Here is a 25039-nt window from a genome sequence, read left to right on the forward strand (position 1 = left end):
TTGAGAAAAGTCTTAGCACGTTGGACATTCATTGATATGAATCCACTGCAGTGGATTTATGAAAGAGGTGTCTCAGGGAGTACTCTGAATTCATGGAGTGAAATCAGAGAGCCCTGATAATCTAGACTAGTGGATTTCCAAGGCATGTTGTGAAGGTTTTTCTCCCTCAGTGGTTTCAACATTGAGGTTTTAAGTGGAAGTTAGTGATTTTTATTTAAAATTTGAAATATGAAGAGTAAGTGTAATTTTTCTTCCCTACTTCAAAGAATGATGGTAAATGAGTGATGAATACCTTTTATTAGTCTCAGATTTGCCATGATCTGGTATTCCAGGGTGTTATATGCCTAAAGAGCCAGCTCTTTGGGCTCCTGGTACTACTGCACTGGAAGTACTTGGCAGTTCCTGCTGCCATAGCAAGGGAAGAAAATTAAGTTAAGTGAAGTGTGTATATGAAAATTAATTTACTGCAAGGTGAATTTAACATATTTCAAGTATTTCAGATGTTTAGGTAGAGCGTTCAGGTGTGATCCATGTGCCATGACACTGTCTGTTGTACCATGATTTGTTAATCTGTCTGCAGGAAATGCTGTTGTGAAATCTTGGGACGAATTATATTTTTACTCATGAATATCTGTGTGATGGTAGATGTAATCCTCTTGTGCAGTTCTCTTTCAAGCAGAATTATTAATGTTGTGGTAGATGTAGGAGATGTTTTTTACTCTTGCAAATTTAATCACTGCTTTTGAATGAAAGTACTATTTTTCTTTTCAAATCTAGAATGTTTGGATATGACCAAGGAGTGAGAAACTTTACCTATAGTAATAAGCACCTGTGAAGTTTCAGATAGTACTAAAGTAAAATTCAAGTGTTACTAGGGAGGTGGAAGTAATTTTAGCATTCATGCAATGATAAAGTTTGTTCAAAACTAATATAAGTGCTATCAGCTGCTTTCTGTGACCTTTGAAATTAAGCTGTATCTGCAGAATATCTCAATTAGGAGTTAAAACTCCTATATCACTTGTACAATTAATAAAGCAGTTTAATTTAATGATTACATTTCTCCTTACAGTCTCTGGAAACTTAAGGTTTAAAAATTTGCTCTGAAAATTTTCACCAGCTGTATTTGGGATTTTCAATGAGGGCTTTGCTGTTGTGCCAGCAACATAAGTGGAAAATTTCAGTGTTGGGTCTTCGGTGTATTTTCAAGATCATATTTTGCTTTTTTTGGTAGGTGTTGGGCACTACTGAAGTATTGAAAGTTGGATAGGCTGCAGAAGACAACATGTGCTAGACAGTATCATACTGTGTAATAAACAGGTGTCTCACCCTGCATAGCTGTGAACTGTTCACACTGTGGCAAAGTATCTTTGAGGCTATATAATTTCACCTGATTCAAACTGATAGAATGTTTAATGACATACATGTGCTGTTTCTGTTCCTCCTTGTAGCTAAAACAGAGATTTTTCCAATCTTGAATGGAAATCTGTTAGAGAAATAAAAATATGTTGTTGGGTTTTTTGTTTGATGCTTTGTTCTGAGTTTTTTTGGGGATGGTTTGGTTGGGTTTGGGTTGTTTGTGGGGAGGAGGGTCAGTTTGGTTTGGGTGGGGGTTTTTTTGAGGTTCTCAAGCAAATTGAGACAAGTTACATGTATCTTTACAAATATCTCTCTTTTAAAGTGTAATTTTTGGTAAGTGCTGTGTCTTAATTTTTCTCCACAGGGATCTTAAGAACAATCTTATTAGTACCATAGATCCAGGAGCTTTTCTGGGGCTTTCATCTTTGAAAAGACTGTAAGTAGTATATTTAGCTAGTCAGTTTAAACAAAACAAATAAAAAGCTTCTCAGAGAGAGAGTAAATCTAAACTTCTGGAACTTTAGACAGCAAAGTTATTATATATTGAAAGTTGAATATATATATATGCTATATATATGTGATGTATAATATATACAAGTGTTGTGGAATAAGGACTTTACTTGTAAAATTGTAAAGCAGGTATGTTTTATTTCTAGCTGGGATGCATGGGGGATGTTTCCACCATACATGTGTACCTGGTGAGACAGGTGCCAGGTTTAAATAAACATTGATCCCACAAGCTCACACCTCCCTGCCCGCCCATTCCCTGCCTCTTTGTGCTTCATACTATAGTTAGCCTTCTGTGGTGCCTTCTGGTGGTCATGGCCAGGGCCTTCTTGGTGAAGTAAGAGGTCTTCCTCAGGGATTGCCTTTTGACCTCATCTCTGGGCAGGTGCAGTGGAGGTTTGGTTAACTCTCAGGTCAGTTTGTCCTGGCCAAAACCAGGAACCTGGCTTTTGCTGGCTCCTTAAGTAAAAGGTTCTGCTTTATTGGTTTTCTACAATACTTGAGTCTTGCTTTGTTGAGTTTTCACAATATATATCTTACCTTTATGGCCTTCTACTAGCAACTGTATTCTTGTGTTCTGTTACAAGTTGTTCCAGCCTAACAAGTTACATTCCTATGTGTTCTGTTGCAAATGGCTTTTTCTACTTTTCAAACTTGCTAAATAAGCTATATATATTTCTGTTTCCCTCCACTTGCCTAAGTAGATTATTATATGCTTCTAAATGTCTGAAATTTTGTAAACATACATGTTTTTTATATTGCACACACACATGTATAAAACAAAGTCTGCTTTCAGCCTTCTGACTGAAGAACATCCGCTGCTTGTGGCTTGGCAGCCTCCCTTGTTCTTACAGTTGCTTGTATTCCTGTTTTTTTGTACTTGAGTGGCTTGAAACCTCGCTGGAGGGACGTTTTTTTCAGAGCTTTGATTCCATCAAGTCTTGTTTTGTTGAATGTTAAACTCGTGATTTTTATTTTCCAAAGGTCACAGTGGAACATAGAGTTGCTATTAATACTACACTGAAGTTACAGTGCTATTTATGCTGCTTTATATAAGGTTTTGCCAACATTCCCATTAACATATTTGAGAGATTTATGCGTTGGCTGTAAAAGTTCTGTACCAGATCAAACTTGAAAAACAAAAACTCAGCATTATTGCCTTTTATTTTTCTTTTTTTAAACACTCTTCAGATTTTTGTAATATTGTTACACCTTTTGAGTGTTAGCGATTTTTGGTATTGCCTCCCCTGTTTCTTAAATTTGTAGAGTATATATGTTAATTTTTATCTGATCACATGATCTGGCTCACTTAAAAGGAAAGTATGTTGGTAATTGCACTTCTGAAAACCTTAAAAGTAAAACTGAAGGACCAATTCTGGATCATTATTACTTGCAAGCTTAATTTTTATTACTTGAAGAATTTTTGGTCATTTGATTCAAGACCTATATGAAAAATATATAACTTTTAAGTATTTATTGAAGTATAATTATAAAAATGATCTTACTTATGTATAATAAATGCACTATTATAGGTCTTTGACATGTTAAAAATTAAGTGATGTACTCTGTGTGTGTGTGTGTATATATATATATATATATATTTTTACACACACATATATAAATACTACACAAATATGAAAATTTGCTGGGTAGGGATGTAAGCCAAGCCTGTTTAAGGGAATTTATTGGTAGGTCTAGACTTGTTGAATTGTATATGGACAAACTATAATTAGTTAAGAGATGGATTAAGGAGTCTGTGTGCATGTGTAGACACCCTATAGCAGTACCTTGTGGGTTTTCCTGAGACCCAAATATGCATGTGGTGCAATCTGTTGCTCATGAATTTTGTTCAAATGGTTCTATTAGCAGACTGTATGTATGTCATTGGGAAATAAACCAGCTTGTTCCAATTTTTCCTTTTTTCTGTTTATAGAGACTTAACTAATAACCGAATAGGCTGCCTGAATGCAGATATATTTAGAGGACTTGTAAACCTTATTAGATTGTAAGTATAATTTGTCTTATATAAATACATTTAAGTTTTAGCCTTGTGTAAGTTAACCTTCTTTGTTTCAAGGGGAGTAGTTTATTTAAGTGTGCTCTTGAAAGACAGCCAGTGCCTATGGTTGTGGTTTGTGACTCAGTAGCAAGCTTAAAAACAAGTGCTGGGGCCAACCCAAACCAGGCTATTCAGTGATCTGTTGGCCTTGCAGCAGTTTTCCAGTTTCTTAGAATGTGTAGCTGGGATGGAGACTAGGAGATTATACATAATATTTTCTTTAAAAAAATATTTCATCCTTGTAGACTCTTTCAGTATCCATGCCTTCTACAGTGGCATTGCTGTCAGTCTGTTTTGCTGGCAGTCTTGCATGTTTTGAAGTCCTTCATTTACTTTAAGAGGATAACATGTAAGATTATGAAATATTTCTTTGCCCTGGTTGTTAGTTTCTTACACACAGTGCTTTCACCTATATATAGAAAGTGGTATAGATAATATTTTGAAAAAGCATTCTGATAGATTGAGCATGCTTCTTAGAGCATGTTAATAGGAAGACAGCAGTTCACTGTGAACAACAAAATTAATTTTACACTTCTTGAAATCTGTGCTCAACATCTGCCAGTTGATGCTTTAAGTAAAAGTAAAATCTCTGCATTTACTTTTTTTCCAATCTTAAAATTCTTCACCTAAACCAAGAGTGTTAGAGAAAAGTTGGTTTGGAGATTTTTGCTAGGCTTTCGAGACCTGATTATTATTGTTATAGTCTTGTGAACTAATTAAAGTGTTGTAATAGTACCTTATAACTTTTAAACAGAGTTATATTGAAGATAAGTGGTTTTTTTATTTCACATGTCATTTGTCTGAGGATGAGTTCAAATCATGAACATACTTTTATTTCTCAGGAATCTTTCTGGAAATCTGTTTTCGACACTTACACAGGGAACATTTGATCATCTTGGTTCACTAAAGTCTCTGTAAGTACTTGCTGCATCTAGTCCTACATTATTCTGAAAAAGCAAAGCCATTTTCTCATCTGAGCTTCCAAGAGTTTTATTCTATATGTATCACTTATTAATTTATAGTAAATAAATAGCATTTTATACCTTTACAGCAAAAGAACCAAATACTTCTAAGCCAGATCTTAGTCCTTGATGAGCAGTATAATTTTGTTACACATAACAGTGGGTATAATATCAGCCTCGTGTTCCTTTGCTCTCTCTTGGTTTCATGAGTTGTAATCTTGTGTAAGAAAGAAAGTAAATGAAAAAAAAAGTGCTGATGACTAGCTTATGCTTTTCCCTGGTAGTCATGACAGTTGGTTCACTGTTCTGGGACCTAATCAAAAGCTTTGGTTTCTGAGTTTGACACTGAGTTAATTTCTTGTTTATATTTATAAAGGAGAATGTTTCTTTTCCTCCCTTCATCCCTTTCATTGTTCATAAGGTGTTATTCATGATATTTTAGTTGTCTGCATAAAGGTTGCTAACCAACAACACCACAGAAATGACAAGAGAACCTGGATATAACATATTATTATTAAAATAATGGATGATCTGGAGGAATTCATGTGAACAAACACCAAATGGGGTTTCATAGGAATTTAGTGATGATTTAGTGTTTGTAGTGTTCTGCCTGTGATGTGTTATCCTCTGGACATCTGCAAAAAGAGAAAGAAAATGTTTTCACTAGAGGTAAAAACCAATGTAGACATAGTCATATGTTTTGCTACATTTTTACCTGTTTCTAAACAGATAAAATAATAATTTCTGAACAGATAAAATTAATTAATTAATCCCTTAATTAGGTGATTTCAGCTAACATCTATAGGGGATTTAGTATGTCTTTTTACTAGAAAGTACTGAATTATATAGAAAAGATGGAGTCAATTAAAAGCCTTATAATTTTATGTAAAGGAGAATGAAATTGTGTGAATAGTGCTTCTGAAAAAATTATTAACAACCACAGTTGTTAATATTGTTTCTCTTCTGAAAAGAGAAATAGTTGAGGAGCTATTTTTATTTCAGTTGATTTTACTGCTAAAGCATTTGATCACTACATTGAAGCAATGAAGTGTCTTAGGTTATGACGATGCACATTCAATAGTTCTTTCTTACTGCTCACTTGAAGTAGCATGAACACTTTCCATGAAAGAAATTACTAGTATTATTTTCATGTACTGGTATTAGATATTCCTCATTTTTATGGGGAGGATTCCTTTTCTGAGGGAGTATGTCCTTTTGTTCTCAGAGTACAGCTTGCAGAGGGTTAGAGTAACTTCCAGTGGGTAGAGGTAGGCAAATCCACTGTAGTCTGGACTTTGCTTGTTGCCTTCCTGGTGACAATGAGAGGCGTGGCACAACTGTTAAAGTTTAGCTTTCAGACATTGGGATTCTGCAGTTTGTCACTGTAAATGCCTGTGTTTTGTTGCAGAGAATTTCAAACTGATTATCTTCTTTGTGATTGCAACATACTGTGGATGCATCAGTGGTTAAAGGAAAGAAACATAACTGTACGTGAGACTAAATGTGCCTATCCCAAGTCACTTCAGTCACAGACAGTGACTGGTGTTAAACAGGAGCTTCTCACCTGTGGTAAGCACTGCAGGCAACTGCTATTTGTTTTCTAATGCATTCCATGTTCTGCTAATATTATTGAGCCGAGTTTTTTGCTGTATTTCATTTCCCTAATATTCAACAGTTAAATGACAGTGGTAATAATGAATCTTTTTCAAAGGTTGATCTTGAGTTGTGATTCATTATTGCTTGCATTTGGAAATGAATAATAAATAAATTGATGATGGTATGTAGAAACTAATGATAAGTAGCTCTCTTGATGAACTCCTTTTTCCAGCTAATCTGTATTTTTCAGAGATCTTTACCTAAATGTCACAAGAGGAACCAGAAACTGATAATTTCTTTCATACGTCTAGCTATGTGATTTCAGATACGTCAATTGTTCTAACCCCAAATTTCTGAAGTTAAAAGATCTTCATTTTATGAGTTGCTTTCCTGTGTGGTGATTCTATTCTTGACTAGCCTTCTTTTTGTGACAAAACTGTGACTGACTTCCTTAACTTCTTTTTTTATATTGGAATTATTCCAGCTGTAAAAATAAAAACTCATATGTTACTGTTATTTTGAAGTCCAGGTGAAAAACTGGGAAAAACTAAAATGCATAATTACATTTTTCCTTCAAATTTCTATTTTCTACTCTTTTAGATATGGGCTAGCAAAAAGTCTTGAAATATATTACATTAAAGGAATACATATTTTGAAAAAGAATATGATGATAATTTGTATTTTTCAATGTCCGATGCAGTAAATGTAGCTTTTATATGCCTCTTACCAGATGCAACCAGATGTTATATTGATATATAAATAATTGATATTCATTTAGTGTATCTATCTCCCCTTTTGAAAATTAGTTCTATAACAGATTCTTGCTGTTAATTGTGGTTTTATGTCTTGAATTCTAGAACCGCCGCTTGAATTACCGTCTTTCTACATGACTCCATCTCATCGTCAGGTGGTCTTTGAAGGAGACAGTCTGCCCTTCCAATGTATGGCTTCATATATTGATCAAGACATGCAAGTCTTGTGGTATCAGGATGGGAAGATAGTGGAAACTGATGAGTCCCAGGGTATTTTTGTTGAAAAAAACATGATTCATAACTGCTCATTGATTGCAAGGTGAATCCATAGTGAGAAAATTTATTTCCTGCTTCTTACTTTCTGCTCTGATTTAGTGACTATTACCCTAACAGTAAGGCCCTCTCATATCCTCACTGAGGGAACATGTACACAGAAACATCCCTAGTAGGGGAGTAATCTTCACACATCTCCTATTAACAATAGAGTTGGAGGAAGGAGGTCTAGAGATTTGGTAGGTCAGACCTACATGCTTAAAATAGGATTAGCTAGAGGAAGTTGCAGTTGGGTTTTAATTTTTTGCAAGTTTCACCCAATGCATTAATTTAAAACATGTTTGTGGTAGGATACATTTGTTTTCATGGAATGCTAAAATTACCAAAATGTTGGAAGCAAGGCATTTAACTGAATTGCTCATGAATTCTTTACTCTTCCTTTTGAGCACACCACAGTTGTTAATATTGTTCTCCAGCAGAGATCTAAAAGTGTAATTTGTTCTGCCTGCACCAGATTGTTGACTTATTCAGCATCTACCGAGTGGCTATATATCCTGTAATTGTATTAGTAAATTAGAGAATCAATGTTTATAACAAATTATGCATTTGGGAACTTATTTTAGTTTGGCCTTTCTAAGCAACTAAAAACTTTGTCTTGAATAGTAATATAACATTTGAGGAATTTGGACTTCTCTCTTCTCTCTGGAGTCTGAGGACTTTTTCCTATGGCTGTTCTTTTTGTTTCCTACCTTGGCAAAACTAAAAGCCCAAAGAATAGTAAATACTTCTCTGTTAATTACAGTACTTTGAGATGTATATAGCTCTGGTTTAATAAGATCACTCATGGCTGTATGTAATTTGGTTTTTCTTCCATTGTCTTTCTATACTTATTAATTCATCTTTTGGTAAAAGCTTACATAAATGTTATTGCAAGACTCTGTTGATTTATTCTTTTATTTTATCTTTCCAGTGCACTGACAATCTCGAACATTCAGGCTGGCTCCACGGGAAACTGGGGTTGTCATGTACAAACCAGACGTGGGAATAACACAAGGACAGTAGATATTGTGGTGTTAGAAAGTTCTGCACAGTACTGCCCTCCAGAGAGGGTTGTGAACAATAAAGGGGATTTCAGGTTAGTAACCTCAGGGTTTTTTTCAGAGTAAAAAAAGTCCCTTTAATTTAGCTTTTAACTAAGAATTTATGCATTAGAGGCGCCTGTGTGGATGTTTGCTTGTAAATGGTGTGTAATAGATTTTTATCTGTTCTAAATTACTGGGTGTCGACAGAAGCGCAAGAAATTTTACTATGAAATGTTAAACTTTGAGCCTGCTAACACATCCTCAAAAGATACTGAAACTAACCTATGATACTTGAAATATATAAATGAAATTATTTAAATAGTTAAAGTTCTGTAGATTGCCTCTAAGATTAAGTTAGACCACATACTGACAGGGGGATTTCTGCCAGGTTATCATTCTCTTTTTAAAGGCCTTCTGCTCCTATATGGTAAAATATACAAATATTTAAGAAATATGCAACAGAATTTGGATCTTTTTCCCCCTGTGAGTATTAAACAATAAGAATGGTGCTGCTTGCTTTTAATGATTGTTGGGACTCTAGTGGTAGCTGTGATATTCCATTGTGTTGAGTGTTGCAGAGTATTTTATCTTTTGTTCTTATCTCTTCACCTGTTTTCCCTTTTCTGATCTTTCTGCTGCTGGTCACTCTAACAACACGTTACTCCTGGAGGTGCCAGCTGTAACAGATAGCTTCTGTATAGATTCTCTATATGTAAGGTAATTCCCTTTATGACTACTCTGTGTTTTACTTCCCTGCAGTAGTTCCTACTGAGAATTAGTGTCTGCAATAGCATTGTGTTCACTATGGTGCATAGGGTTTCTTAATGTTGTATAAACTGCTTTTATCCACTCATTTCACTTTTCTTATGCTGCTTGGCTGTGTTGATCTTCTGCTTTTGTTTACAGTTAGAAACTTTTCCTTTCCCTGTGTGCATTGGAGTTTTTAAAGCCATGCTCTTTGTATATAGCTGATCTATGACCATGTATTTTTTATATTAAGAAATGTAAAGTAAGTTCAACCACATTGCAGGGACATAGTTTTTGGGGGGGAGGGAAAAACAAGCTTTCATCTGCAGAAGACCTCCAGCTGTAGCAAAAATTCACTTAAAGTCCTGCCTGAGAGCATTATTTCCAAGTGGATCTCCGTTATGTTCATCACTTGGACAATTTGAGAAGGGTTGAGTATTCCTTCATTAGTAAGGGAATTAGTGTTAAGATCACTTGCTGTACAGAGGCATTTTAGAATTACTAAAGAAGTTCACTTTCACATTGTAAGGAATTATTTAGATAAGTAACTGTGCATCTTGTCTTTTTACACTGTGGTGGTTTCAACTGCAGCATTACAATAGAAAAGGAGAACTTCCTGCATTAGATAAAAGGTGAAGAAAGTCAAACAGACACAGGTTGTATTCATCAAAGAACACATCTATTTAAATCACTTATGCATTTTTTATGATACTAGTGTGAATTGTTCTTCTTTGATTTGCCATTAGAGGTGAAAACAGATGGTAAAGGCTTATTTCAAAGTGTTTTCCATTAAATTAACCTGTGCTGTTCAGTGACTGTTCAGTGTAATAGGATTTACCCCCTCTGGAATTCAGTAGAAAGAAATAAGATTTCAGGAAATGTTCAGCTTATCAAAAAGTTCACTGTGTCTGGGTTTACTATAACAGACTTCCTCTTGTAGCTAGGGTGGAGTAATAATAAAGAGTAATTTTTCACCTTTGAGAGCATATGGAAATAAGGCTTTGACTAGTGAGAAAATGGTTCTGAGCAGATGGCTGTAAATGATCCTAGGTGTATTTGATTTTATAGGTTTTTTTAGTTGGAACTGGTTAGTCATTTTAGCTTGGATGGTGTTTCAAAACTGGCATCTAGATTTTTATCCCTGCAGAGATGGGCTAGCAAAGAGTAGCAAAGGAGGGAGTTTTTCTTCAGTGTCTTTGGCTCAGTGTTAGTTCAGCAGAGTTTGCAAGAGTTAGGCAGAAACTTCATCCTGGAATATGTTTTCTTTAATTTAAATATTCTAAGGCTTACTCAGATAAACTCCCTGAGTATTTTACAATGATTAAATTGAAAATATAGTTTGCATGTTAAAATACTTTCACTTCAGTAAATCCTTTAACTGTTGTTCTTAGCCTAATTTTATATGGTAGTTGATAGAATTCTTTTTTAAATAAAAGAATTACGTTTTTGAAAAGTGTTACTCACTGGGCATAATATATTTTAAAACTGTAGTTAACGTGCTGAATTTAGAGGTTTACTAGGATGTGATAAAAGAGACTCCACTATCTTTAAGCTAATGAAATTATGATCTAAAAACTCATTGTAAATTTGTAACTGAAAGTTACTGTTCGTTTAAAGAAATGAGTGCTTTCAAAACAGAATTAATATGTAAGAAAGAAAGGTTTCTTTTATAATGTCATGGCCTGCCTTCTTTTCCCCTGAAATGAAATTAAAGTGCTTAAACGTAAATGAACCATCTTTCCCCCCACAGCTGTCTACACTCATGTATATGTGATAAATTTTGAGCACCTAATTATACAGAGTAATGAAATAAGAGTGTTAATACAGCGCAGATTGGCACTTCTGCTAGCAGTTGGGTTAACTGTGAAAGACATTCAAGCTTAGACTCACAAGGAATTAATAATACAAATTTACATTGCCTTTGTTTGCATGGTAAGAATTTCATGCCCTTAATCACCTTTTGAGCTCTGCTGGAAGGATGTCCTCCTTTCCTTCATGGAAACTGGAGAATGGCTCTAGCTCATGTCATGCAGGTATTGGGAAGAACAGCTCATGACTGAGAATGGTACAGCTTAACATTCATTCAGCAAAACTAGGGAATAAGGGAAACCTAGTTAAAGGTAAAATCAGTTCCCCTCTCTCATTCACCACTGGGCTACAAAGAAACTGGTACCTGTGCAAGGGGGTTTTGTGCATGGTAAAGAGGCTAAAAGATGCTGTGGTTTGAAAGTGTTTCTCTCCATGGTGCTGTGCATTTGTATTGTTTTTCTGATGTGAGATTATGGCACAGAGCTGTTGAGTTTTAAATTGTCCCTTTTATGTCTGGTTTAGTAGAAAGCTTTCTAAATCATTATACAAATAATACATTAGTCTTAACAGTAAAATGTTTCTGTACATATCTAAATTTGTTCTAAAGGGAGTGTAGACTATAAGACTACCTGGTATTGCTTGTATTCTTTTTAGAAGATCATGGCAAAAGATGATAAAATGCTGTATAGGGACATAAATGCAAAGTGAACTCAGGGAGAATGAAAGGACAATAATGAAACAGAGTGGTAATAAAAATAGGGAAAGTGGAGATAAGAAGAGGGAGAAAAGGCAAATAACCTTGTGATAATCTAATAACCTTTGAAGCAGTGTTCTCACTTTTTTCCTGTTTGATGGCTATAGAAGTTCTAGAAGATATGTATATAGCTCAGAAATATTACTTGTTTAAAAGCATAGTAATTGAAACTCTGCTGAAAAACCTGTTTTACATTTGAGTCCTAGTCTGAGAAGCCAGAGAGAAACTCTGTTTAGTCTTTTTCTACTTCTTTAGCACTAGACGTGAATAGTGAGAAAAAGAACAGCATGTGCCATATTTCAGTTAAAATATTTGTCTTGGAGGTTGTGTCATAAAACCTCTGTCAGGACCACAGAATTTAAATTATTCCAAGGCCATGTGACACTCAGTCTGTAAGGTGATACATTCAGAAAACTGAGCTGACCACACTTGTACTGAAAATGCTTTGGAAAAATACAACTGTAAAGACAGACAAATATCCCTTTCAAAGTGGCATCTTTGATGTTGAACTTGAAATAAAAATTTCAGCATTGATAAATGGTTTTGGAAATTATGCTTTGGTACTCCAGTGGCAGCATTTCTGGAAACCTGACTTCACATTCCAGAAGTGGAGGTTTGAGTGTATTATGCAAGGTATTTGTGGGCCTGCATGTCTCCTAACAGCTGTGCCAGCTGATTTATTAGTTGTCCTCATCTGCCTGTTTTCTTTTTGGCTCGGTTCTCTGAAGGCTTATTATAAATACATAAAAATTGGGACCACAGAATTATTTCATCTTTGTACTTGTTTTTCCAGTCTGTGTTGAATCAGAGTTTGTTTCAATTTGTTGCTACTGACATTTCAGAGACTTGGATAAGTGTACATGTATTGTATCCTGCTGTCCCTCCCTCCCTTCCCAGCAGATGCAAAACTTGCTCTCTCTGTGAGCAGAGTTGGCCAGACATGATCCAGTCTGATATTTTGTTACCTTGCTGAGGTGCATGTAACATTGCACTAAGGTTACTGCTGGAATTGTGGCAATTCACAATAATACTGTTGTAATTTTTTTCTGAGGAAGATTTTTGTCCTTTTGCCTTTTTTACAGTTAAAAAAATGTTAAAATCCTTTTGTTACCATTGCAGAATCTATATCTGTTCTTTTAATTAATTTACATTCTCTGAAATACCTCAATATGATTCCAGGCATTTAAAATCTGTGCTAGTTATTTTTGAATTTTGTTCTTTCATTTAATTACCTCTGTTGTCACCAAATCTGTTCTGCTCTAATGAATGACCAGTGTATTACAGACATATAGCAGTTTATTTTCTGGGGCTTTTGTTATCTGTGTTTGTTTGTACAGATAAAATATGCAGTAAACTTAGGGGAGAAAGTGGAGAGAATGTTAGGAGTTTTCTTAAGAAGGGCATAGTTTCACATACCTGAGTGAAGGAAATTCTTGTCTCCTTTCTTGACATTAAAAACAAATTTTTTCCCTTGACATTCTCTTTGGTATTTTGTTTGCAAAACTGGTCAGAGTGGTTGTACTTCTGCTACTAGTGTTTCTTGAATACTGCAAATGTAATAATCTGTTCATATCTGCAGTTTGGTGCAAATATGAGTGCAGTTGTTTGGTGGTTGTATTGATGCATTTGTAGAGGACAAGTAGAAAGCAAGCATCAATTTGTTTCTATAGTGTTAACAGGGAATTTTTCATGAAGTAGGCAAAGTTTTTTATCAAAAAATTGTAAACTATTTTAGTAATTTTACAAGCACCTTCTCTCCACCTGAAACCTCATGAAAGAATTCAAAACCATACTAGCATTCGAACTCATTTTGTTAATAGACAGAAATATGAACAGCTTGAAAGTGCTGAAGATGAGCCAAGGTGGCCCTTTAAATAGTTTAGAGATGCTTAGTTTTGAGTGTCTCTTTATGTCATGTTGTAGTGCTTAATCCTTTTATTTGCTTGTGATGTAATTTTGTCTAAATGTGAGGGGTTTTTTTCCCTTTTGACTCCCCAGGTGGCCCAGAACATTGGCAGGCATCACGGCATACCTGCTGTGTACACGTTACTCTGCTGGCAGTGGGATATATCCTGGCAACTCCCAAGATGAGAGAAGAGCCTGGCGCAGATGCGACAGGGGAGGGTACTGGGCAGACGAGGACTACTCCAGGTGCCAGTATGCAAATGATGTGACTCGAGTTCTGTATATGTTCAATCAGGTAATTTGTGCATTTCTGTAAAAACCAAATTATGAAAACCTAATTAATGAAAATAAAAACTCAGAGGACCCTTTATCTTCTCCAAGCTGGAAATACTGGTGGTCTAGATAGGTTATGGTGGACACATGCCTCTGAGTACAATACTGAAACTTGTAGGTTAAGGTTAAATGCTTGGTTTAGTATCTGTTTTGAATGCCCTAGATTGAAAGTTCAAGGAAGATTTTGTTTTTGTACTTATCTAAAGCATAAGAGAATGGCTTGTCATGATTATTTTTGTCAGCTGGATGCCCTGTTCTGCCCACATGCTATAAAGTAACAAGGCAGGCTTAATCTGTAGTGAGAACAGCTCTTTTCATGATAGTGGTAGAAAGTAGTCAAACTTTGCTCTGCCTTTGTTGCTGTAAACCTTTGGTAGATTTGGTATGATTGATAAGGGTTAACTCGTGAAAGTAGTAAGTAAAAACTAGGCTTCTTTATCTGGTAGTACTTACCAGGTTGAAGAGAGCATTCTAGAATTTAAATTGTAGCTATGAAACAAAATTTTTCAGCTACAAGTTCCTTTTGAGGTTTGTGTAGTTAATGCACTCTTCCACAAATGCTGTTCTGCAGCAGTGTACCCATCCTTGTCTGTATAGGTGCTCTGTTGGAAATTACTCCATAAAGCTTTGGACTTCAGGTTTAAGCTTGTTTTCCAACTTGTGCAGTCAGATCACTAGTATGGATGCAAAAGTTGAAACCATGGAAATATGAGATTGATGTTGGTGTGGTGTTTTGGAGTTTGGTGGTTGGTTTTTTGTTTGTTTTTTATTAATAATGCTTGGTCACTGGATGATGATGTTGGTAGCACCACTTAAGTTTAATATGGGGCCGTGGTGCTTGTCTGAGCCAGGGTAGGATTTCTACATATTGTGTGGGTTTGGAGTGTTCCAGTTCATCTCACAATCTTTTAGGAAAATTTCACACTACCAATCTGAAGCACCTCAGCCCCCAACCATGACAATCAGATCCAAACTGGTATTTTCCTCTTTGGGATGCCTTAGATTTATACACACAGTGACATCTTGATGTCCAGTTGATTGGGCTAACTCCAGTTTGAGGCAAAAGATTTGTAATGCCTATTGTGTAAGATGGGCTGACTTGCTCCCTCTGTGTTCAGGTACTTAATAATGCTGACACAGCTTTCTGTTCTCCTTCTCTGGTTCCCTGAGGACCCCTGAGCACTGGCCAACAAAGATGGCAGGAGTGAGAAGGAAAAAAAAAGGGAATGCCTATTTTGGCCCAACAGAAACTTAAAGGTTGACATAACTATTTGCTTTTCTGCTTTATATTCTTAGCACTAGAGGTGCATGCCTTGGCTTGATCACATGAAACAGGTTTGAGGGCTCAAATGTTCTTTCTTATTGACTGGTTAACAGGAGAGAGGCGATGCTGGGATCACTTCGTCCTTTTCTGGGACACAGAAAGGTTGAGTGTTAGTTTAAATAGAGCTTCAGTGCTCCTGGTTTGCTTTTTCCTCACCTGGGAATTCACATTTTTCTGCAAGGTCTGTGACAACTCAGTGCTCCTGCCTATTTACCATAGCCCAGATGCTCAAGAGCATAGATAACGTAAGGTGGTTTTAACTGCTTTTGGTTAGCCAGCATTTTTCAGGTTGTGGAAAAATGCTGCCAGCTTTGTGTTAGGAAGTTTAAAGTGTAAGCATCAGACTGCTATCTTCAGAAAAGCAGAATAATTTTCATGTGTGAAGTAGATAACCTCCTATTACCTACTCAAAAATAAATGTAAACAGGTATTCTATGCAGAACTTCTTTTAAAAGGAGAAGGGAAATGTTTTGGGCTTGGGAGTTGTTTTTGCTTACAAAAATTGCCTTCTTTTTATGTGTAGTAGGCCTGGAAATTTTAGCAGTATTCTGCACAGAAGTTTCTTGTCTCTGAGACTAATGTTAAATGTAATCATGTTACAAGCATGTTTATAGCCTTTGAATAAAGGTAGTTGAGCTGTTTTGAACATCAAAACTTTGCCAAACATTTTAAATCAAATAAAGGTTCACATGCAAAATAAAATAAAACCTTTATAACATTCTACAAGAGCATTCATATTCTGCTGTTCTTGTTTGTGTATTGAACAAGTACAGTTTTAGGTGACAAGAAATTCATGATTAAAGAAAAAGTTCAAAGAAATCATGGAGAGTGTCTGAATTTAAAGGTTGACTTTGTTCAGTATGTGTTATGACTTTGAACTTTATTTGCACTTTAAATATATAACTTTCAGCAAATTGACAAAAAAATTAACTTCCATTACTCACATTGGAATTTATGTACAAGTGCTAAGACTGGCAAGGACACATATATAGTTGTGCTTAGGTGGCACTTTTCAAATTCAGTAGGGCAGACTTGATATCTCCACGCCAAAAACCAGAGAGAGAGCCTCTGTAGTTTAGATTATCATGGATGAACAGCATCTGAACACGAGCTGATAACATTAGCACAGCTTTCCAGTATACTATGTGAAATTTCCTGGTTTTGGTTCCTGCTGGCTCAGACATGTGGATGTTGTGTATTATTTAGTGAAGAATTTTCCAGCATGGGGTTTGTTTCAGGAGTGAAATCATGACCTTTGTCATAGTGAGATCTGTCTTGTTTTTTTGTGTGTGTATGCCATTCCAAATGTTTCCTATAATTACAGAATTGAGAGTGAATGCTGTGGCAGTGGTTTGTTTGAATTGGTTTTGGCTTCTCTTGCTATATTTAAAGAGCTTTGTGTTGTCATGCCTTGGCTTTGGTGAAAATGAAAATAAGCAGTTGACAATACTGTTTTGGGGGATTTTTTTCCTTTTTTCGGTGTAATACCTCTCTCCCTTCTAGGACAAACAGCACAAATCCCAGTTGCTGGCTGCCAGTACAAACAGTAGTTCTCTGGCTTGTAGGAAATGTTTTTGCTTACAGATAAGGTGGTGGTCCTTAGCTACTCAAAATACTGTGAGCCCTCTTGGAGTTGTTCTCCTCTTTGGATCAATGCTTATTTATTAATTGGTGAAGTGTTGTCTCTATCTTGTTCTTTTTCAAATGCTCATGTTTGTTCTCTATTTAGATGCCTCTCAACCTCACTAATGCAGTGGCAACAGCAAGACAGCTCTTGGCTTACACAGTTGAAGCAGCAAATTTTTCTGATAAAATGGATGTTATTTTTGTGGCTGAAATGATAGAGAAATTTGGAAGATTTGCTGAAAAATATAAAGAGGTAACTGGATAATTTGCCATCACTTTAAAGATAACTGAAGTGTTTGTCCTTAAGTATTCTGAGCAGTGAAATCTTCCCAACACTAGATGCAGGCACTGAGTTAGTGGATTGTCAGATTCTATTCCATGTTTTTGTTTGTTTAGTAGGTCCCTGAAGTTGCTGACCCATGGTCACAGACTTTGCATTGGCGCTGAGATGATCCAGCATTCACTGGAGCTGTATGTGAGTAACACCTCTGGTCAGCACTGGAGCAGGGAGATAGGTACAGTAAGTCTGTTTTTATTTAATATGGAGTGGGTCACACAGGTTTTCATTGGTATGTTCTTATCTAAAAACAAATAATGAAAGCCTCAGAGATCCTCTCAATAATGAATAAAACAAGACTTATCTTCTCCCCCTCTACTGTGATAGACTGTCTTTATTCAATATTGAGCCATATCTCTAAGGTTTTCAGGACTTCTCTGTCTTGCAGGATATAACATAAGACATTAAAACAAAATCTTAGAGAACGCTCATTTTTGGGGAGAAAATTGCAAGTAGTTGAATAGTCCCACCAGTGGGTAGAGACTCTCTGTTTCACTGCTGAACAGAGGTTATATTGATCTCACTGTACAGTGCATGTTGGGAAGTTGGAGACCGCAATGCCTCGAGTTTAAACTCGTGCATAAAAAAAAAGCCAAATTTTCCCTGTCCACCCTCCACCAAACCATAGATGCTGGTTCTACATCCTTTGCAGAACTCCTTAGAGGATTTTTATCTTAGACAATGGGTTTTTTTCCCAGTGGATTTGTTTCAGCCTGTGATTTGCTGGTGTATTTAAAGAACATGAGTACAATTTCATGTGAAAATTTTAGTAGCTATTAAGGCTTGGTTTCTTCTCAGGTTGTTACTCTATGAACTTGTTCTTGACCCTGTTTTTCATATTGATTTAGTTATACCATCCTCTTATTCATTTCCTAGTTTGTGCTAAAGGGGCTGTTTAAAAGATTAGTACAATAAATAACAAATTATTACCACTTTCGTGTCAGAAGCAACAAGACAATTGTTCAGAAAGTTCTTAGCAGATTGTCTTAATTTAGAATACAGCTGGAAAAACTTGCTCATACCTCGATAAGTAGGAGAAAGAATAATGTGTAATATATTTTAAAAGCATGACACAACTTTAATTCTGCAAATTGTGCTGGTTTATTCTAAAGTCACTGTGTGTTGATGTGTAAAACTTGTTGCCATTTCTCAAGTAGTAATGAGTCATGACAAATACTTTCAGTTAATTTAACTTTGTTGTTGAAGATTTAATGAAAGGGCTACAGCCTGCAAATGCTACTTAAGGAATTTACAAGAATTTTTACTGATTGAAAATTATGTTCCTCAGAGAGCCAGTTCTCAAAATAAAAAATACTTTTTCATTCCAATTCTTGCCTTTATATTTAAAGATTTTTAAAGAGAAGAGCAAATTACTCTGTTCTCTTCTTATTAGTAATATTGGGGGAAAAAAATTGAGAAGCCTGCATAGTAAAGGAGATACCTTCCTCACCCTACCCTTTGTCTCTTCAAGCTGAAAATTCCAGTCCTTAAATTTAGGCACTGTCAATTGCATTTTGGTCAACTCAACTAAAAATTATACTCATCTTAGCTTTTCGTCCAGTATTTGTCACTGCTCCTTAAATGTGAAAATCTGGCATAGGTCAATGTTGTCAATGTTGCTCATTATTTTTGGTAGAGTGGCCTAAATAAGTAAGTTCCCTTTATCATTTGTTTTTCATACAGAAGGCAGGGTGAGGACTGTGAACTTTAAAACAGTGGAATTGATGGTTTGAAAGCAGCACTGGTACCTATGGATATTTGCTGTCTCTCTCATGTAAACCTGTGACCTAAAACAGGTCATGCAAATTTGAAGGCAAACAAGAAAGCAAATTAAAAAAAGTTTGACTTGCAAAAAGGAAGCAAAACAGATGGGTTGTATGCTAATTTTTGCCTGTTTTCTCTTTTCCTATTATCTTCTATCATACATGCAAACTGTATTATAGTTGATTTATAGTTTTGGTTTCCAAGTTGATTGTAAATGGTCCTCTTAAGCAGTTAGTACAGTAGAAGGTGGAGTATCACACCATTTCCTTTTAATAAAATATTTATCGTGGGTTTTTTCCTGAGTACTATATAAACAGACACATTCTATTGGCACTACATTTTTCTTCAGCAGGAGTAAGTGTCCAAGTCAAAGTTTTTCAGTGCCAGCGTGAGGAGGTGATTGAAATAGGAGCAACCATTTTCTTTGTGCTTTTTGTGCTGCCAACTCACTTTGTGTTTTCTGATGATGACCCCACCTGCTGAATGCTTTCACACCTATAAAAGAGTCTTACTTCTCTTCCATGTTAGCTTGGCGACGTCATGGTGGACATAGCAAGTAATATTATGTTGGCTGATGAACGTGTTCTGTGGATGGCACAAAGGGAAGCCAGGGCTTGCACCAGAATTGTACAGTGTCTACAGAAAATCGCTATGTATCGGCTTGCAAACGGAGCTCAAGTTTATTCTACTGTAAGCATGAATTTATTTATTTATTTAGAGGAGGTTTTGCTCACTCTTGAATTTGAATAGCTTTTTATTTTTCTTAATAAATGCTGGCATTATCTGAAATGCCTACTATTTCTGAAGGGAGTAGAGCAATACTCTGAAAAGATTTATACCTGCCAGATAACTGAGATGGTTTTGTGGATGTGTTTTTCTGTGAAGACAGAGAATCCCTTTTAGATTATTTATTATCCCGTCTGTGGTGTGTAAAATCATTTCATGTTTGATTTTTGTTGTTACAGTATTCTCCAAATATTGCTCTTGAGGCCTATGTAATAAAGGCTGCTGGTTTCACTGGGATGACTTGCACCGTATTTCAGAAAGTGGCTACATCAGACCGTACAGGGCTCAGTGATTATGGGAGAAGAGACCCAGATGGAAATCTAGATAAACAGCTAAGCTTTAAGTGCAATGTTTCAAACACACTGTCAAGCCTGGCTTTAAAGGTGGGATGCTCTTTGTTTCCCTACTGACTTTGTAATAATATATATGAATAATTTGGCAAGCAAGTTGATTGTTACTAATTTCTAAGTTTAAATTTGCATTTTTGTGTAATCCAAAATGACTGTGAGAAGAATTGAAGGGGTAAAGGATAATAAAGCTTGATTATAAAATAGTTGTTTTAATGGACACAGATTTTAATAAGTAGGTGTGGTTTTCTTCATTGTAACTTTGTAAGTTGAAAGATCCTTTCTGACTTTTTCATAAGTATGCAAATTGAGACGCTTCCTAGTTTGTAATAATACATCTTTATTTTTCTGTACTTTCACCTTAATTACATATTAAATCAGATATTAGCAGTGTCCTTAAAAATGTGAAATATTCTGCTCAGAGTAATACTGTAATTAAGCATGAAGTAGAAGATGGACCTGTGATAGTTTTGTGTGTGCTTGTGCATATACACACACTCACCTACATGTATTACATCTCTGTATGGGTGTGTATGAAATGGAAACACTTCCTCATATTCCATAAAAGTATTTTTTTGAATTATATTCCCCAACTTACCAGTTTGTTTTTAGCACTTAGTTTGCTTGAATGTCACTGCAGGATGTATATTACAATTTATGCTTGTGTAATTCTATGAAATCATATGCACACTTCTCACTCAAGTAGTATTTATACACAAGTAAAACCACCCTGTTTGTACACAGCATTTTGTTTTGAATGCTGCTAGTGCACAATTGCAGCATTTCTCTCTGCTTGTGTTGGTTGCTGCTTCTAGTTGCTAATAGTCTAGTCTCAAAAAATACTTTACTTATACCAACTTTAACTTTAGTCTCTGTAACAGTTACCATAAAGTAACCGCAGAATCTTTTTTTCTTTTAAAAAATGTTTTAAGGCTTTAATAACCTGATTAAGCTATTTTATCCTGGATTACTTGAAAACACTGTCAAATAGGTTGGTCATGATACATAGTCTGCTAAATGCATTCATCTCTGACTCTGTACATGTAGAGGAACATAATTTTCTCGTTTGAACTTTAAAAATCTGTTTGTTTCTAGAACACAATTGTAGAAGCCTCTATCCAGTTGCCAGCTTCCCTTTTCACCCAAAAACAAAAAAGAGAAATCAGACCAGCAGATGAATCTGTCTACAAGCTTCAGCTTATTGCATTTCGCAATGGAAAGCTTTTCCCAGCAACAGGAAATTCAACAAACCTGGCTGACGATGGGAAACGTCGCACAGTTGTGACTCCAGTTATTCTTACCAAGATAGGTTTGTTTTTATTATTACTTTTTTATGATCTTTAGCAAACAATTTTGATTCCCTTATTTTGATTAATGTGTTAGTTTCACGCTGAGAAATGTGCAAATACGTTTTGTTTGTAACAGATGGATTGAACGTAGCCAGCCCCCACGTTCCTATCAACGTGACACTGCGGCGCATTGCGCACGGAGCAGATGCTGTTGCAGCTCAGTGGGACTTCGACCTCCTGAACGGACAGGGGGGATGGAAATCTGATGGCTGTCGCATCCTTCTGTCTGATGAAAATATTACCACCATTCAGTGCTACTCCCTCAGCAACTATGCTGTGTTAATGGTATGACACTTGGGAATTTAATTTCTTTCTGGAACTTAAAAATGTTTCAAAATAGAATTTTGCTTTGGTTTTTAGATTTAAGGAAAACAAGCATTCCCACTCTCCATTTCACATAAAACTAGACATAATAAATAGATCTTTAGTTTTTGCTTTTGTTGATGTAAACGTTGAGGTTAGATGAGGTTTACGCAGAAATCTATCAAAGTGTAATTAATTGGGTAATAAATAATTAATGAACAACTGGATATGCTAGGAAGAAAGAATTTTCATATGCAAAGTATTATAGGAAGACATTTTAATTAGTTACTTAATCAAATTCAGGAGCTTTCATGAACTTAAGTCTATGAATGACAGGCTATCTTCAACTATTACTGCTCTTTTTTTAAACTACCTTCTCTGTGTTAGATTTGTTGACTTTTTCAGTTGACCAGGAGTGTTTCCCAGGTATTTTTTCTGTGATCCAAAACCAAAGACAGTTATTTCACTCCAAATTAATTGTTAATTCACTAGTATGTAGGTCTGTTTACAGAAGACATCAGTGGAAATGGAAAAAAGATCAAAACACTTTGTAGCTATGAAAAATATTTTTTAAATACTGCTGAAAAAATAGTATCCAAAATCTAGTCTAAGTGTATTGGTATCAATAAAATGGTTAACCACTTCTGAAGCATGGTGAAGAGACACTTTCTTTTAGTGCTCCTCACTTGGGAAGCTAAATTTCTTCTTTGTCTGTTCTCAGAATTCTTAATTTTAGAGTCTGGCCTGGGAAACTTCCCTTTTTATAGATGGTGACTTCTACTCTGCTCGTCAATGATCCCTACAGACACTAAATTATAAAATGTGATACATAAATAAGATGGACTGGTAGTGAAATATTATGAGATTTAGGAAATGCTGTTAAATGTAAATTTGGCATGGGTTTTGTGGCAGTTAATGTGTTCCATGTGGAACTAAATATATATTTTATGTAGTCCTACATGGAAGAAGGAGCACTCTTTTATGATGATCAGTGGATTAGAAGATGATATTTTTCTTTAGCAACTCAGATTTTTAAAAATCTTCCTCAGAAGAGAATTAAATGGTAATTACCAGGCTAAACATACATAAAATTGATTTACATGCCAGGCTTTTATAAAAGAGCTCAAAGAGAGCATTTTTTCTATTTACCTTTGAGGGTAGTGTTTTAAATTACTTTAAACTTCTGCAATGAAGTAAACTTCTACAAGTAGTGCTCCTTTCTTTGATATTTTTAAAATATATAATAATTTCCTAAAATTTAGCAGCATCTGTTAAAACAGAAATAAAATTCATTTGTATGTATAATATGCAAGTAAAGAGATTATGCTTTAAATTGGTCACATTTCTGTCACCTGGAGGAAGAAAAATGAAAAGCATGCTCAGTCTGCTTCTATGAAGACTAGTTCGGAATTAACACATGGTAAGATTATATGAGTATCCTCTTGTGAATTGTAGAGGGAACTGTTAACAATCAGAAATCAAGTTAGAGAAAGGGACAGCTTTCTTCTTTTTCTGTCAGTAGCTCTTGTTGTATACTCACTCAAAACTGGTATTCTTTAAATATTAAGCCACTTTGCAAAATGTTAGGCTGTAGAGACTGGAGAGGAGGGGCCCAGAATAACACTCACCTGACAGATGTTCTTTGCACACAGATAATACACTGCAGAAACTCTGGATGTCTCTGTGCTGCTAAAAAAGCTTTTCATAATGCCTATCCATATATTAACCAAAAAAGCCATAAGAGCCTATTTACTTTCTAGACTCCCATCACGTTGTGCAAGTCTGGCTTCTGACTCAGGCTCAGAGGAAGTTCTTTTGGGTTGAGTTTTAGAAGTTTGCTCTTTAATCCAGCAGTTGTCATTAACATCAAATATGTGAAACAGCAGAGGCAGGAGGGACCTGAGCATGGTGGTTCATCATCCTGGCTTGGATGGTGAATGACTTAACCAGAGCTATTTCACTCTATTTTATTCTACTTTACTTTAGTACATATATGTGTAGAAGAAAGGAATTTGTAGTGTACTGACCCTCTTCATACATTTCAGAATGTGAAGTCCTCTGATAAAGAAACACATCACTGAGTGCCTGGTTTTCTGATCTAATGATTTAGGAAGATGCAGTTGTAAAACTTTGTATTTATTTGGAGATTATCTTCACCACTGTTTAATAATAGAAGAGATAAGCAGAAGGCTCAGCTGAAAACTCATTATAGACTGAACAGAAGAAAAAAAACCCAGCAATAGTGCTTGAGAAGAAACAAGAGTTCTGCTAATTAACTATAAACTCCCCAGTATTCTTAATGCTATCTCTACTATTACTGTCATTCTTTTTTACTCAGTAATTATTTAGGATCAGTTTAACTCAGAAATAACATTATTTGCTCCCCTTACTCTTTTTACTAGATGAAAAATGTTAGTGGAATGGATAAAGAATTCCATTGATTTATTCCATTGGTTATTGGGTCAAGGCCCCAGCTATCTAGGCAAGGCATATACTGAGTTTCCTCACATGTTTTAGAAGATTATTGTAAGTCTTGTGATTTTGTAGCTCTCATTGTCAAAATTCACACCAATGCATACCTGACCCCAGTCTGGAAGCAGCAAGCGGAATTGCCCTATAGTTTGTGTTGCCTGGTACTCCTGGGCTAGGTGTGACTAAACATTTGCTCATGCTTGTAACAGCAGAGAGTTCTCAAGGATCCCCAGCTGCATAACAACCAGGCCATGGGTAGTGTTGAAGTCAGATGACACTGGCTGCCTGAGGCATAAATTCTTATGATCCTTTGCCAGGTGCCAAAGTAAACCAAATAAATAAGAATCAAACTGACAACTTGATTAAATTAGTTTGAAATGAGGTTGTTGAGTTAGTTAGGAATAACGAATTTATATTCTGATGAAAGAACAATTGAAGGTATGGTGAAGAGACTGTTGACTCTAATTTAATTCAAAAACTCTTTTCCTGTCCATGAAATCAGATTACTGATCTTAGGCTTAAAAATATCACTGCTTTTTCTCAAAACTGACTGAAACTTCTTCCCAATCTTTTACTGTTCTTTCTTAATGCTAAGT

General features: G+C 35.6%; 1 protein-coding gene across 1 annotated transcript in view; it reads left to right on the forward strand.

The window, feature by feature from the left end:
• Window positions 1-25039, forward strand: part of ADGRA3 (adhesion G protein-coupled receptor A3) — a 53738-nt gene that overhangs the window by 20237 nt on the left and 8462 nt on the right. The window contains exons 3-14 of the mRNA XM_054295722.1: window positions 1721-1792; window positions 3797-3868; window positions 4765-4836; window positions 6293-6453; window positions 7338-7551; window positions 8476-8640; window positions 13896-14097; window positions 17189-17338; window positions 19715-19876; window positions 20152-20355; window positions 21415-21628; window positions 21745-21953. Coding sequence (XP_054151697.1) covers window positions 1721-1792; window positions 3797-3868; window positions 4765-4836; window positions 6293-6453; window positions 7338-7551; window positions 8476-8640; window positions 13896-14097; window positions 17189-17338; window positions 19715-19876; window positions 20152-20355; window positions 21415-21628; window positions 21745-21953 — 1897 coding nt within the window. The remainder of the gene's footprint in view (window positions 1-1720; window positions 1793-3796; window positions 3869-4764; window positions 4837-6292; window positions 6454-7337; window positions 7552-8475; window positions 8641-13895; window positions 14098-17188; window positions 17339-19714; window positions 19877-20151; window positions 20356-21414; window positions 21629-21744; window positions 21954-25039) is intronic.

Source organism: Melozone crissalis, unplaced genomic scaffold (genome assembly GCF_028551555.1).
Source record: "Melozone crissalis strain CALT ecotype California unplaced genomic scaffold, PUWL_Pcris_2 ptg000006l_1, whole genome shotgun sequence".
Lineage (NCBI taxonomy): Eukaryota > Metazoa > Chordata > Aves > Passeriformes > Passerellidae > Melozone > Melozone crissalis.